Genomic DNA, 16,881 nt, shown 5'->3' on the forward strand with positions numbered 1-16,881 from the left:
TAGTGAGATTTTTTTTTATTCTTGTTACATCTCAATGGTTATCCCATCCCTTGTATCCTCACATTACTCCCTCCCACCCATTTTCCCCTTATTCCCCTCCCCTATGACTGCTCCTGAGGGGGATTACCTCCCCTTGTATATGCTCATAGGGTATCAAGTCTCTTCTAGGTAACCTGCTGTCCTTCCTCTGAGTGCCACCAGATCTCCCCCTCCAGGGGACATGGTCAAATGTGAGGCACCAGAGTACGTGAGAAAGTCATACCCCACTCTCCACTCAATTGTCTTTCCACACTTCTTTCACAGACAACAGAACTTTTCAAAGATGAGGAGATGACTCACTTGATGATGATATAGTTGCCTTCAACACAAGGCCCTCAGTTTGGTTCCAACCCCCCCCCCCCACACACACACCACTACCACCACCACCACCACCATCACCACCACCACCACCATCACCACCACCACCACCACCACCAGGAGCAGCAAACCTTAGGCACATGCTTGTAAGTAATTCCATTGCTAAGAGAGGACCTTAGCCAGACTGTGTAGCCAACTTGGCCAGTGAGAGAACCTGTTTCAAAAACTAGTGAATAGATACCTGCAGAATAGATTTCCTGAAGAATGACAGCCTAGGTTGTCCTCCACCTCTATATACACTAATAGAAACTGGCTCCAGTCCATGCACATGTCTGCACACATTGTTAAATGCATATATGCACATGTGTATAGTACATTAACACACATGTTATGGTGCACACACACATATATATGTATTATACACCAACACACACACACACACACACACACACACACACACACACACCAATACACACCAGAAGAAGGAGGAGAAGGAAAAGGGGGAGGAGGAGGAGAAGAAAAAGAAAGCATTATTCATTCATGATTCAAACAATGGAAGTATGTACCTCTACTCCCATAAACTGGATGTTAAAGCATGGGATTTTCCTGAACCCAGGGCCTATAGACCAACCTGGTCACTATAGCAAGAATTCATCACAAAATACTGCACGTATATTTATAAATTATGCTACAAATTAAAATATATACAAAATCTGTAATTATGTAAATGAGTATAATTTTACCAGAACATGCAATAATATACACTAAGCAGATGGTAATCACAGATTAAATTTATATTTAAAGTAAAAGTTTATTTATAAATCACTAAATTCAATAATAATGGTGATTATCAGGATTTATTTAATTAATCTTCATAATTTGGTATTCAGATAACAATAATTATTATCAATAATGATATGGACCTAAATTAACTTTATGCTTTGAAAATAAAATCATGGATTTCTGAAAGCAGTGCTTATGTGGTTGAGAGTTTGCCAGCACAGAAAGACAGATTACTGAAAAAAAAAACTGAGCTTTTTAGTTTTTAATAAAAAAATGCATTTGTTGGTTTCTCTTTCTTTATGTGTGAAGGGGAGGGGAAAGGGGGAAGAGTGAGAGAGAGGAGAGAGAGAGAGAGAGGGAGAGTGAGAAAGAGGGAGAGTGAGAGAGAGGGAGAGAGAGAGGTGTCTTTCTCTCCTTCCATCATATGAGTTCTGAGTTTTGAACTCATGTCTGTCAGGCTTGGTGGCAAGCTGATTTACCCACCCAGTCAGCTTACCAGCCGTGTTTAATTACTATGTATCTCAAAACATCACTAAACTAGTTCTAACTGAATAAATTATTTCACTTCAACTTTTCGTACCTGCCAAAGAAAATAACAATGTCATGATAGTATAAAATAATAAGCATTAGGATTTAATAATATTCCCTAGTATCATTTGATTCTGTGATCCAACTGTGAACTTAAGACAGATGCTTTGTGCTCTCTAAAAATATTTTATGGGATTAGAGAACATTTTCCCTAGACTCAGTTTTGTAGTGTTACATATATTAGTTCTGAGAAAGGGGACAGATTCTATGGAAACATGCCAAGGTAGGCTGTCGGGATACAAGCTAAGCCTTTGACATTTAGTAAGAATCAATAGTCACAAGCCACATATGTTGTCGGCTGACAGCTTTGATTTCTGAAGGATGCTGGCCATTAAATTTCTGGCCTCAGATCCAGAATTTTAACAGAGACATAATTGTCATTGAAAAACATGGCTCCTTTATCATTCCTCTATTTGTTGTAGCTACGCTTATCAGATTCCATTCAAGTGTTCTGAAATAGTAGAATCAGAACTCTCCTTGTCCAATCTGTATTCACCGGAGATCCTGATCATTACGAATTCACTAGATAATCTGCTGCATTTTCAGTAACTCCCATTATGTTGAGTCAAAATGTATTTCTCTTCAATTCCAACTTGTTGTTTTTAACACTCTACCAGCAGAGCATCTCCAGTTGGCTTTGTTCACAGTTAGCGTGTGCTTAGCAGCCATTCCTGAATTGCAAAGGAAGCCAGCACAACCTTGGAGACATTTTAGATACATTTCTGTAACTTCACTCTGAAGTTTTCCCCCCCTCTCCCTAGACAGGTGCCTGAGGAGTCCCAGGAGAGGTGAGATCTAAGAACAAAGAGAGTGCTAAGTATGTTTTACCCTTATCAGTGACCTTGACTTTTTTTTTTTTAAGTAGGGCAATCCTTGTAGGAGAAAGGCACTGTCAAGAGAACAAGGCTGCTCTGCTGTGCTGACATTTCTCCACATCCTCTGGGATGGGTTCCACAGCCTAGAAAGGCAATCTACATTTTCTTATTTGCTGACTCTGCTAGCGGTTAACGGTTTAGTTTAGGCATCTGCTTGACACACGTTCTGGGCAGGAGTGAATTCCAGTGGGACCTCATTTCTTTGTTGGCCTCACTGCTTGCTATGACTGGCAGGTCAATACACCCCTACTCCCCCTACCCCCCCTAACCCCCCACCCCACCTCCAGCCCCCGCTCATGAAGAGGAATTCAGCTGCATGAAGGTAGTAGTTTCCACAATGTGACAGAAGAAGGAACGTTCTAGAAGCCATGTCCTTTTGTTCTCAGTCTCTTCTCATTCAGAATCCTGTGCTGGGAGTATAGGAGCATTCAGCAGCAGTGGCTAAATGGATGAAAAGTAGCAAGTTCAGAGAATACTAGTCCAGATGGGGAGAGATGGTCTCGAGCACTGAGGACCTCGTGGAGCCATTACCTGCCTCCTCCAGATGACTTTCCAGGTAGGGTAATTACCTAGATTATTGAGTCACAGATGGGCAGCCGTCTTCTTATTTAAAGCTTAAGTACCAGTATATTTTTAGCATACTGTAAGATGGGCCTGGGGACGCAGATCTAAGACCGCTTTTCATTTCAAGCACAGGGAAAAGGGTCATGGTGAAGAATAGAAAACAGAAGATCCCAAATCAGTAGAAAGAAGCAAAAAAGAGGGAGGTCCTGGGGTGACGTAAAAGGGATGTATGCTCTGATTCACTGACGCTAAGGTTGAAAGTAGATTTTTGAGTGTGTGTGTGATAGTCAAAGCAGTCAACCATGGGGTGATGGGATATAGCCATCAGTATAATTTTTTATGTAAGGACTCACAAAGTATGTGTGATTCTCACTAGAGACTGTATAGGACAGGAGGGTGAGGGGACAGAAGGCTTAGCTAAAATGCACTGGCCTCACCATCAATTATTTATCATCAATAGCATCTTAAATTCCTGTGCCACCCCTGAATTCTAGAAGGCCCCTAAGATACCTGAGAAGAGAGTTTGCCACTTTGCTTGGGTCTAACTGGGTCCCTGTGGCCCAGCAGAGGCCTCTGGGGAGTCCCAGGAGTTGTGTTGGTTTGGAAGGTCACTGAAGCTGACTAGCTGTACCTTAGCTTGTCACTCCATCAGCAGAGACTTACTGGGGCTAGTTACACCTCAGAGGCTGTTAGTAGAGGGAGGAGTTCTCATGGTTGGGGATCATGGAAGCCTTTCCTTGTCCCTTCTCAATGAAACTTGGATGATGTTTGGAAAAGTCAGGCATATCCTGAACCTGGGCCTCCTGCCTGTGAATGACACCTTGGGTAGTTACAAAGGTCGCTGCTTGGTTCAGAATCAGAATGGAATGCTACGATGGAGAGGCCTGCTCACCTCCCCACCCACGAGGGACTGGCTTCACAAAGAGCTCAGCATATTGGTGGGGACCCAAAGAAGTCAGTTTCTCTGCAGATCTGAGTGGCCAATGAAGCCACAGTGAGACTAAGAATCCCAGTTCCTAAGGCGAGCTTTTCTACAAGGCTTCTGTTTGGCAAAGTGTGCATGGGGGCCCTGGCCCCTGCTCCGTAGTACTTACCCTATGATGCCACTCCTTGAAATACATTATCATATTCATTTCCCCAAGTAAATAAACATTCAAAAATAGTCAAGTCTATCTAGATTTCATGTGCTCATTAATCACCTTAAAATAAGCTTATTTTAATTATCTTTTTATCTCTGTATCCTGGTAACTATTATTTAATTGAAATTTATATCCCACCTACTTCCAAAATAGCTGGAAGTATCATTCTAATTTAGCTCTGTTCAAAACAGAACAGTCAGAGGACTGTCATTAATCTGCTAACCCTTCCTGGGAATTGGATGGGGTGTCAATCAACCAGTTAGTGAAAAACAGAAATATTCAGATGGCTAGGAGGAAAAAGGGGACTTGGGAATTAAAAGATTACCTCTGTGTTGTGATACAAATAAAGAAATAGTAGCAGAAATAAAATAATACTGTGTCAATTGGTCTGGTAGAAGACCCCCTTTCCAAAGGTCTTTATTGAGAATTTATGATCCAGGGCCAACAACCATAAGAACATAAACAATTTCAATAAGCATTCTTTAAGCAGTTAATGGAAAGATCAGGCATCCCCAGGGCTTATTCATTTAGTGAAAGCCAGGTGAAAGGCGGGGGTGGGACAGGAGCCCTGCCTCTGCTTGTGCTCTTCTGAGATGAGACTGTCTGGGACTCTCTCTGCATGCTCCAGGGGTTATCTTCCTGTTAGTGTCTAGAAAAGGAGTCCTGGTTCCTGGTTAACTACATAAATCAAATTTAAAATCTATTTTATAGTTCATCTTGTTATAGTTTTCTCTCTCTCTCTCTCTCTCTCTCACACACACACACACACACACATACACACTCACATACACACACACACACACACACACACACACACACACACACACACACACACACTAACACACACACACACACACTACTTGGTAGACCCCAGTTGTTTGAATGAGGAATATGTGGCACTCAAGAAGGAAAACCATCCTGGATATTCTCATCGAAAGAAGGACTAATCCACTCTTGTTCCACAAAAATCACTGGTGATTTCTAACATCCTACTCCATATCATTTACCCTTAAGTTGACCTATAATTCTATTCTAAGGTGGTACAAAAAGCTGGTAGCTATTTTATTGCAATGCGCCAGTGTGGTAAAATTTTTGTAAAATTTTCATCTGAAATAAGCTCAATTGTAGTACGTATTTACAAAGTTAAAAAAAATAAGTATTATTGCAGAACTTATTATCAGTGTAAGAAAAGCTGTGGCGCACCGTACAGGATGCACTCTGCAAACAGTGCCTTAGGAGCAGGCATCAGCACACCAGCAGAACTTGGCATAAAGCAAGTTGTGCAACTCACAGCCTAATGTTGACCTTCCGTGTTTCATTTCAGATACTTTAATGGTAACTACCTTACTCATTTTTCTTTTTTATTCATCTTTATCTAGCAACTTTTCAGATAAGCCCTCCACTTGTTGGCTCTTGGGAAGAATTCATTTAGAGGTAAGGGCCTCAGTGGGGAGGCAGGCCTTTTGCCATATAATAGTTATTAGACCGTAATGCAATAACATGTATCTAGGTTTTAGATGGCCGTTTTATTCCTTTAGCCTGCTGAGCATGAAAATGTCTTCTATGCTCCCCAGTAATGGTGTAAACACTGCCTGTCAACATAGGGTTGGCACATTAACAGTATCTGGCCATTTGCAGCTTATTTAACCTAAGGCAGCTGGCCACAGGAACCCTGCAGCCTTCCGTCTTTGTCCCTGGCACCACCTGGAATAAATACAAGAGAGCCGAGTGAACTGTACCTCAGGTAGCCAATGGGTCCCCGTGCAGGAGAGGGTGGGTTCTATCCTTTTAGGATACTGGGAAGAGATTTTCCTTTATTTAGTTGGATACAAAGACTTAAAATACTACGAGTCTCTGTATTTGAATATCATATTGGTAGAAACTCAGTGTTCATACATCTTGGCTCCTATTGATATAAATGACCATGATAGTATACATGGGATGACACTACAAGTCTAAATACCAGTTATCGCGACAATATGTTTATAAAAACACTCTCATGAAATGTTCTCTTTAAGCCTCCCACCTCCCTAAATACTGCTTGACAATCGTTATTTCACAGCTTCAAAGTAAAGCCAGGATGGAGGAACTGAACACCCTGCTACCTGTGTTGAGAATGGACAGGAGGTAGGGGGTCCTGTAACCCCCACACCCCAGACAGTGGCTCAGGCAAGGGAAGCCAATGGTGAGAAAGTGTGTGAAATGAGCACACAAGGTGTGGGTCTACAAATAGGGGTGTAGTCGGGAGGATGGCAGGGGGTAGGGCTTCCCTGCTGCTCTGCGCGCCTGGTGCCTGAGTCTAGAGGTATAAGGTATTAGAGTTGGAGTGAGGCAGTTGCATCAGGAACAGGAGATGGGAGAAGGAAATGCCTGAGACTTGAGAAGAGCCTGGGTGAAGTTGGCAAAGCTTCTTGGCTTGGGGGATGTGGGCAGGTACCACAGTAAAAGGAAGAAACTGGAGTTAGCTCAGCAGGGCTACAAGTGACTTGGCTTAGCAGAAGGTTTGGCAGATGTCAACTTTCAATTTCACATCCATCCATCTGTGAGGGAATCCAGATTGTGGCCAGGTTCCATTTGGAACGAAAGCACCTAATTATTTAGGTCTGAGGATATGCAAAGATATCCTGCATTTTAATGCTCAGTATGCTGGTAAAAAACAGCCAAGAATATACCGGGTTTCTTTTTAAATCTCCCACTTAATAGCAACTTCTCTGAATGTGTAGTCTGAAATCTGTAATTCAATTTGTATTAATGGGTCATAATGTTGGAAATGAAGTTTAGAAATATATAGTGTTTTTTTCAAAATGTCAAGGACAAATGCAACATCCAGCAACCCTAGCCAGCCAATTCTGAGTGATATTCCTCATTTGGGGAAAGGGGCAAGTCAGGAGGCACAACAAGGACTCTGGTGTTGAAGCTTGCCAGTCAGTGGCAACAAAAGAAGGGTGCCTATGAGTCTGACCTCTTTCTAGCCCTATCTCTTTTCTGCCGATATCACGACCTTAGGTCTGCAGACACGAAGCTCTCACCGACGCCACACAAATCCTGTGGAGCTCGACCAATATATCTTGCAGTTGTTCTTCCGTGATGGGTTACTGGAGACTCACAGTACCAAGTGCCGTTTCTTTTGATAAAACCAACCCAAATGGTACTGTCTTGAAATAATCTTTTTGTGAACACATTTGTTGCGCTGTCATTTCTTCAGGATCTAACATCAGAAGTGCTGTTGCTCTTGGATGGATTGGTCAAGTGGAATTCGTAGCATTCCGTCTTTAATGGAAATCTTGCCAATTTATATCTCAAAGCATGGTGACGTGTGTAAATACATGGTGAAGGAAGGACACTATTTCATTTAGGAGCAAAGGAGCACCTATCAACACAGGCCCATCAAGATCTGGAAATCTGGCAGATTAGATCCTGACTAGAAAGGCTTGCTGTTGTTCATACATTGTGCTATCTTTTTAAAAAGAAGTAGACTAACTTTTTCTTCATTCACTCATCTATCCATCCACCCACCCATCCACCCACCCATCCATCCATCCATCCATCCATTCATCCACCCACGCACCCATCCATCCATCCATCCATCTATTCATTCATTAACTGAGTGTTTTGCAAATTGTGGACATAGGGATATAACATTGGACAGAAAAAACAAAATCCTTCTACCCTTTATGAACTGACCATCTGATGGGGGAGGGAATTACATTAAAAGAAAAAAGAAAATGTTTATGTTCACAAAGATGGCTTGGCATGCCATTAATAAAATGTTCAATTTCTTAGAAGAAATAGTTTGAAATAAATAGCACTTATTAACAGAAAGTGCAACACAGTTTTAAAAATAGTCCAATTTATATTACTTTTAATATTTTAATTGGGTTAAAAAGCCATTCCTTTACTTGTCAGAGTAAAATAAACTGGTTTGGAAACACTTCATAATAAATACATCAGTTAATTATGTCAAAGATAAATGATCTAAAGTTCAGAGATTTTTTTTTACCAAAGATGCACAATTAACATCATGGACAGAACAAACTTCAGTACTTTAAGAAAGTTATTATCTGAACACTGGCAGCTATTATCAGACCATGTGGAAGAATACTAGCAGTAAGCTTGATTTATTTTCAGATTCAGACATGAAACCATGAATCAAAGAGTCTGTTGTAGTTTAAAACCATGACCGATGTTATCTGAATGGAACTAGGGAGATAGAATTGGACAGAAATTTCCTTGAACAGTATCATAGCACTGCTTATCACAGAGAGAATTTCTCGTTGCTCTCAGTACATTATATTTTAATCTTAGAATATATCTGCATTACTCCCTAACAACTTGAAAGGCATTCACTGCTAGGATTTGGATGTGAAGGATCATGTTTCCCACACCCCCTTGCTAAGGCTCAGGTCTTGGATCTCAGGGGGAGGCATTGATGGGATCATGCGCGTCTGTATAAGTTACTTTTTTTTCATCACCTCAATAAAATAACCAACAGAAACAGTTTAAGCTAAGAGGGTTTATTTTGGCTCACAGTTCAAGGCTGAGTCTATCATTGCAGGGAGGTCAGAGTGGCAGAGCAAGAGGTAGTTGGTCACATTGCATCCAGCCAGAAGGCAGAGGTGAATGATGCTCCTCAAGTTCAGGTCTCTTTCTCCTTTTTATTCCTCACAGGACCTCAGCCCATGAGATGATACTGCCCACTTCAATTATCTCAATCTAGAAACTCTGTTATAATCGTGCCTAGACGTTCGTCTCCCAGCTCACTCTGGCTCCTGTCAAACTGACAATAGCTATTAACCATTAAAGAGCTTGAACGTCATCAGCGAGCTGATCTCTGGATTTCCATCCTCAGCTCCATCTCTCTCTCTCTTTCCACTCTTACTGTCTGCCCCTGTGAGCCACTTCTAGTGGACCATGCGCAGAGCTAAGTGGTCATAAACTGAAATCTCTGAAAAGTCATGACCCCAAATCAGTCCTTCCGTTCAGATGTCTCAGCTCTTTCACCACCGCAAAGAAGACAGTCTGGCTCAATAAAAATGTAAATGTTAACCGAGTACACAAAACGTATTTCAAGGTGATAATGAATCTGTTGGCAGAACTTTCGTTCTCTATTATATAAATTTTAGTAATATATTTGCCAGCGAGAAACATGAACACACAGGGAAGCACTGTGCTCAGCTCACCTGTCTTCCGGAGTTAGTTGGCGCGTGTCCACCTCTGCCCTTGGTGAGGAGGCTTACTGGTCTACTTTTATGTAATCAGTGAGGACACTGTGGACATTGGGAGGCGTATGGCAACACCCATATTGACAGAACTAATCCACCTGGGTCTGAAATGGGAAGTAAGACATGGGTTACTTTAAAGTAAAGCTCTCTTGGGCATACGCGTGTCCTGCAATGTGATAACTTGGTTTTCAATCAATAAGATGGGGCATACGGTGTGGGGAGTGTGATCAGGAGGCAAGGGTGGAGTCTTGGGCAGAGAAGACCTTGTTTTCAGCCTGGCAACCCAGAATAGACAAGACTGCTGCTGTATACAGCTTGCTAGGGGAACTGGCTTCCTAATCTGCAGGGCCAGCAGCAAAATGGAAATGCAAGGCGCCTTTTTTGAACATTATTAAGAATTCAACGTGATGCTAGCAGAACCTTGCACCATACACATGGATCAGACCCTAGAGAGCCTGAGTGCTGCTTCTCCTCAGCAAGATAGAAGGCTGCCCTCTAGTGTTGCGGGGAAGGCGAAGTTTTCAAGCGTCCTGCTTTCTTTTCCTCCCTCAGGCCCAGTTAGAGCCTCCCTAGTTGGCTTCTTTATGCATTTTGTCACAAATTGATGCAGGGTACATTTATGGCAAGCCCCCTTACTCCTCATGCTTTGCTGCCGTGGAGCAGTCCTTTTACCTAAAGGCGCAGAAATAAGCTAGAGGACTCCTTGGAGGTCCCTTTAGTGTCACAAGCCTATATTTTATGCCTTGGCTTTCTACTAAAGGTTATTTTTCATTTTGTTTGTCATTTGTGCTGCTTAGGGATTATTATTTTCTTCTTCTTTTTGTCTCCCTTTCAAAATAAAAACTGTTGTGAATTTTGTAAAAGCCTTCTTGGTCCCATGGATGCCCTGAACACTGATAGAATAGTAATCATTTTGATAGTTCGCTTTTTTAAGTATTACATATAAAACATTGACAGGGGCTCCCATAAAAATAAGCACCCCAAAGAAAATAAAGCAATAAGCCCCAATGAAGTAACAGAAGAGGCTGATACACTCTTGCTTTTTATGGCATATCCTTTCTAAGGCCGCGGTGTGTGGTGACATCATTGAAGCTGAGTGGAGAATAAGAAGAGAAGAATCTTGGATTTTTGTCCCTGGTTGCTTTGTAGAGCTCTGTCTCTCTGTGGACATTGAAAACTCCTCAAATGGTCTCAGAATGTCTACACTTCAACCCCCTGAGCATTTAGTGAATATGTGCTAGGCACAAAATAAATATGTGTTTATTAAATATTAAATACCCATTGGTTAATGGGTAACTGAACATCTCCCACCAGTTCGATTTTGCCTTTATTTTACCTTTTACAAAATATTTTAAGATTACTTTAACAAAATCTCTTGCATTACAATTCCTTACCGTATGCGTCATGAACAATGGATATTAAAATACATTTTGCTGTTAGAGAAAAGGAAGTACTTAAGCATTTGCTGTTCCCTCCTAAGTCTTACAGCCCCTACCCCTACACTTAGATCACAGATTCCCCTTCTTTGTTCTCGCGTGGGTGAAGGCGGTTGCTTCCTAGCGCTGGCAGCAAGGGACAGAGAGCTGCAGAGGAGCTGAGTAGCAGCACGGGGCTAGGATGGAAGGGCTGGAAATGCACAGTTCTGCCCAACCCAGACAGTCTTGCACTGGGACAGTTGGCAAGGTCCCCATGTAGAATCCACACAACCCACTCAGCCTGGTTTCCTGCAGGGGCATCAGCCCCGGATACTTATAAGTCCTATGCATTAGTGCTATTTGTTGCCAAAGCTCGCTTTCAGGATGTCTAAATACATGTACAACCCGAGAATACAGTATTCATTGGTCCTGATTCAGAAAAGAGGGGGGGCAGTCAAGCAGAGGGTTTGGGCCAGCAGGAGAGATTGGGGCTAGGTCGAAGGGTAGTCAAGGGTGAGTTTTTGTTTAGCAGACATCAAGCAGAGCTAGGAGCTCTACAAGTCTGGTTCCACTGTTAGGGCCTCCTTAGTGGCAGTGATGAAGGAATTCCAGGTGACATAGGAGAAGCCTTCCCATCCATGGCTTCCTCCTCTTCTCTTCAGGTCCCTAGGGATAGAAAAAGCCCGGGACTGGGTGAAGAGGGGGGTGGCAACAACTCTTTCCCGGGACTCCCTGTTCTGGATTTCAAGTCTACTGAAATTAACTTCACCCCTGCCCTTTGCAGGGGTTAACACAGCTGTGTCTTCACCCTCCGGATCTGGCTGGCATGGGCTATTGCCAAAAATAAAATCCCTGGAAGCACCTGGGTCTGAATCTCGGTGCATGGCCAGCCTGGTCCAGCATTTACAAGTCACACAGTTATTCATCTTCCCTGGGCCTGTTGTTTTGCAGCTCAGGTTGGGCAGGCTGCAGTCAGAGAACACGCAAGGCTCTAAGGCAATATAATCCTGGGGCTGACTGAGACTGGGGGATGGCTGTTGGTGCATTGATGTTTTCTGGAGTCCCTTAGGGAATTATTTGGAGAGAAAATGGGTTATGATTTCTTTGGATGGGAGGCCAGTAGAATAGGAACTCTCTAGAAGCAATCTTTTGAATAGCAGTGATTAGACGTGGCATATAGAAACTAGAAAGAGCAGCAAAGTCTCAAGTCGCGGGCAGAAGATGCCTGCCCAGTCTGCACACAGGACCCAGCTAGGTCTCCGGTGCCTTCCTACATCTACTCCCTCAAAGTAGCAAGCGGCATGTCTGACTCTCAGACAGACTTTGCCTAAACAGGGCCAAGTCTTGCCCCTTGCTACAACTTCAGTGCCATCTCTGCCACACTGAAGGGATTCTGAGATCTGGGATATAAACACTGAGGCCCATGAGGAACCAAGGGCAGAGAATGAGCAGCAACTTCCACCTGAGGACCACAGATGTCTCCAGTCATTGTGTAATTGAGCTCTTAGAACCATTCTTACAAGTCCTTGGGGGCGGGGAGGGGGGGTATCTAACCCCTGCCCTGAACTGGAAGGCTAGTTATGGCAAAAAAAAAAAAAAAAAAAAAAAAAAAGTGAAAAAGAAGCCAGTTTGTTAAGTAGGGGCACTGAAGAGGTAAAGAGGGGCGGTGGTCAGGGATGTGGGACCTCTCTGGGTTATTGGAGCATGCAGCCTCCTTCCTGGCTGCCTTGTGAGATCTTGGAGAGGGTGTGGGGATCTTGGCAGCCAGGTAGGTCAACCAAGGGTAGCCCCCAGGCTGTGCTTTGCTATAGTGGATAGCAGGACTGCAGCCCCAATCTACCTGACTGAAGTCCAAAAAGGAGGGGAAGGGGCGTCCCACCGTGTGGCTCAGGGCGGGGTGGAGGGCTAGGATCAGGTCAGCAGCTTCACCCTCCGCCCCGCCCCGAGCGAGGCCTGGCCGTCGTCGGGGGGCGGTGGTGGGCACGGGCCGGCGCCGCCCCTGCGCGGAGGCCGGTGCGCCGCGCGCGGGGTGGGGCGAGGCGGGCCGAGGGGCCGGGTGGCTCCCGCCCTCGCGCGCGGTGGCGGCGGCGGCTGCGGCGGCGCCCGGGAGCTGCCCTGAGGCCGCCCCCGGCCCCCGCCCGCGCGTCAGTGTGCCCAGCCCGGGGCTCCGAGCTCCGCCCGCTCCCGAGGCCCCTGCGCACAGCTCCGGGCGGGCAGCCGGCGGGTCGCCGCGGCGCGGGGGCGGCAGGCGGTAGGCGACCGCAGAGCCGCGCTGCCCGGGCCGGGCGCGCACGGCGGGCGCCCCGCGAGCCGCCCCGATGTGGCAAGAGGCGATGCGGCGGCGCCGCTACCTGCGGGACCGCGCCGAGGCGGCGGCGGCAGCGGCGGCGGGAGGCGGCGAGGGGCTGCAGCGGTCCCGGGACTGGCTCTATGAGTCCTACTACTGTATGAGCCAGCAGCACCCGCTCATCGTCTTCCTACTGCTCATCGTCATGGGCGCCTGCCTCGCCCTGCTTGCCGTCTTCTTCGCGCTCGGGCTGGTGAGTGGCCTCCCCGTGGCACCGTGGGGACCTTGGTGGCTACGGTGTCCCGCCCCGGGCTGCTCCTCACCCCTGCGCCTTGTCTGAGGCTGGTCTGGCTAGGGCGAGAGCTGTGGGCAGAGGAAAAGTTTCCTTGGAAGGCTTTGCCTAAAATAAAGTTGCCAGGGCGTGATCCAGGTGGACCGGCTGGGCATGAGGGTTCAGCATCTCTGAGCTGGGTGGCCAACTCTGCGCTTTCTCCCGCCGCCGCTGCCCGCAGCAGTGGCAGTCCTCTTGTGCTTCCTTGGCGCGCCTGATGCCTCCCATCCCTGTCCGCGGAACAGCCCCTGCTCTGGTCTTTGACTTAGGTCTGGGCATTATTTAACTCTTAGAACACGCTGTTTGGGGAAAGCGGTTCATGACAGCGAAAATGAAAACCAGATAATGTGCATCTTTGCTTTTGAATCTTTCCGTGCTTAGCCATGTAGAAAGTGATGGAGTGTTGAGCAGATGCCACCGGTGTTTCATCCCCAGACACTACGAGTGAGTTAAAATTTAGAGAGACCCTCCCTGCCTTTCCCTTTCTAAAGGCGTGCATGACTTGCTAACTGGTCCCCTGCAGATGGTTAAATCGTGGTTTCATCACTGGGGGCATGAATGCAGCCCAAGATCTCATGTCAATCTGTCTGGTTCATATTTTTTAGTCAGGAATCTTGGGCTGGCTCCCTTGAGCCCTGAGAAGAAATCTGTAGATGGCGGTAACTTCCTCTTAGCACTCTCTTCAATGTGGCTCAAACTTTTCCCCCTCCCCATGATTTGAATGTGCAGACTGTGTGCGCGTGCGAGGCCTGGATTTTCCCGTGAGTTGTGTGGTCAGCAAATGATGTGGGGATGTCCCCCACTGAATGGTATTTCCTGAGCTTGGGATGTAAATGCATTTCTGCTCTCACTAGTCTCCGCAGCTTGTGCTGCCTCAGCGGCCCCAAGAAACTCCTTTAGGTATCTGGCAATTTGTTTTAGATATCCCGAGCCATATGGGAGAAAAGTTTACATCACGCTTCAGTTTTTTTTTTAATGCCCCTACCAGCGTGAGTCCTGTTTTCTGACTGAATTCCATGAGGTAAGGAGAGAAAATCCAACGTGGCAGGCCATGACGTCACTGGTACTCTCCTACAGCAGGCAAAGCAGGGAGCTCCTTTGACCCTTGTAAGCCTAGGTGTGGGGGCAGCGACTATGCCTGGCATATAACCAAAATTGCTTGTCACTACTCCCAAGGCAAAAAAGAACTTAAAGAGAGATTTGGGGGTGTGGGTAGGCACGATCACTGGCAGACAGATCCTGAAGACCTCGCCTCACTCTCCTACTGCTGGCAAGAAAACGCATCCCATCACGGTTGTTCTTTGGAGGCGAGTTCCTCCTAAGTGTTTTCTCCTGAACATGTAATTCAACCCCTTCTGCCTGGTGTCTTCCTAAATGGAGAGGAGCAGGTGACGGCCTATTTATAGTGCCACTAGTCTAGGGAGACAAGTGCGAAGTTCATGTTCCCCAGGCACACTACCTTGTTTTCCATGTGGGAACGCTCTAACTTAAGTCATGTTGAATTAGCTGCTCTTGACTGGGTCTGTGAGAAATTCATGGGTGGGGATGGGGTGGGGGTGGGGATGGGATGGACAGGGAAGACTTCAGGCTTGCTTTTCTGAGTTCCCCCTTTTCCCTCCCACTTGTCCTTAAAGAGTTCCTTTAATGTTCTGTTTTGCTTAGTTTGAATGTTGGGATGATGCCCTTTAAAAAAAATAGTCTGTGAAACTTTCACAGACATTGTATTTAATCATGCCTAACCTCCCCCTCCGCCCTCTCATCCCCTTGAGAAGTCTATCTCCTTGCCTTCTAAAAGACTAAGAAAAACAAAAAAACAAAAACCTGGAGTCCAATTAATGCTGTCCATATGTGCATAGCTGTGGGGTTATCCACTGGTGTACGGGAACCTTGCCAGTGGCCACCCCTCCAAGGAAAACAACGTTATTTCTTGCAGAAGCCATCCACTAACTGCCGGTAGCTCCTCAGCTGGGGGTAGGCCTCATACCAGTATAAAGGGCATCATTACTTTTTCTTATTATGCCAGTCACTTCCACACTGGTCTTCATTCAGTTAAATCATTCGAACCAAAGTGGGTGTTTTCCGTACCTTGCCTTCACTCAGGGCAAGGTCCACATAGGACACGGAGTGGATTCTGTTTTTCCACGTCCCTACCTGGCTTCATGTCCACTATGTAAACTGCAGAGGATGTTCCAGGGAGGATGCCTGGATCTGGTCCAAAGGTTACCTTCAGGTGTGGACTGTGGCTCCAGGGTTCTGCCGAGGGGGACATGGCTGGGAGATGTGGGCCCTGTCCCCAAGTTCCACATCCCGGGAGGACCCCAAGTTCACAAAGACTTATTTCTATTTTGCTTCTAGAAAAGTTTTAGGCAGTATCTCCACTTTCAAAAAGAAACTGCCCCCCGCCCCCAATCCAGATAATCAAAGACAGCTAAAGTGGGAGCAACACACCAGGTTTGAGTTGGGGCCCTGCTGATGTGGGTAGACATGCAGTCTTGTCTCAAATGGAGCAGACTTTGTCTTCAGAGATGAGGCTGGGGTGGGTGGAGAGAATACCCCTGCCATCTCTCTGCCTTGGGGCACTCTCTGGCATAGGAGAGCTCTCCTGTAACTCCGCAGTGAAACAGATAGAGTTTCTCCTAAAATCTGGATACTTTCCTTCATTCCCCATGCATCTGCCTGGTTTTGATTTCTGTTCATCTTTCAGGAGTCCTTACAGTTGTAACAAATAGGTGGCACTTTTCTTAAACAAATTTCCTATCTCCTAGTATGATCCAAGGGTGATCCAAGTACATAGAAATCTTGTTGGTAGCTGATTTTTATTTATATGAACTGTTTTTGAGTTTATATTCAGAAGGGAAAAGGGGGCCTGTAGATGTGGCTCAGTGGGTAGAATGCTTGCCTAACGTGGAATCCTCAGGTTCCATCCAAAACACTACATCCCTGTAATTCTAGACAGTGAAGAAAAGTAGAAAATACAAGGTTATTCTCAGTGCATTGTGAGTTCCAGCTAGTCTGGGCTACATGAAGCCTTGTATCAAGGTATAAATGAAAATAAATAAAAAGGAGAAATATAGCTACATGTGCTTTGATTTAGTATTGTCCTAATTGACACATAAAATTTTATATCACTTAATTTCAACCTAGGGTCCATCCTGCCATACTGACCATAGCATTCAGTGGATCTTTGATGTGTTTTCATTATTTTGTAAAAAAAAAAAAAAAAAAAGTCTGACTTGAAACTTAACAGTCTTGTAGAATTGTTTTCAATCTAAAAGTCTAAAAATAAGATTAATGTCATGCTTGCTAAGAATTATCCTGAT

General features: G+C 45.3%; 1 protein-coding gene across 1 annotated transcript in view; it reads left to right on the forward strand.

The window, feature by feature from the left end:
* The first annotated feature begins 13,073 nt into the window (after nt 1–13,073).
* Nucleotides 13,074–16,881, forward strand: part of ADCY2 (adenylate cyclase 2) — a 358,775-nt gene continuing 354,967 nt past the window's right edge. The window contains exon 1 of the mRNA XM_084782845.1: nt 13,074–13,483. Coding sequence (XP_084638971.1) covers nt 13,262–13,483 — 222 coding nt within the window. The 5' untranslated portion in view covers nt 13,074–13,261. The remainder of the gene's footprint in view (nt 13,484–16,881) is intronic.

The sequence above is a fragment of the Acomys minous genome (genome assembly GCF_964271855.1).
Source record: "Acomys minous genome assembly, chromosome: 5".
Classification (NCBI taxonomy): Eukaryota; Metazoa; Chordata; class Mammalia; order Rodentia; family Muridae; genus Acomys; species Acomys minous.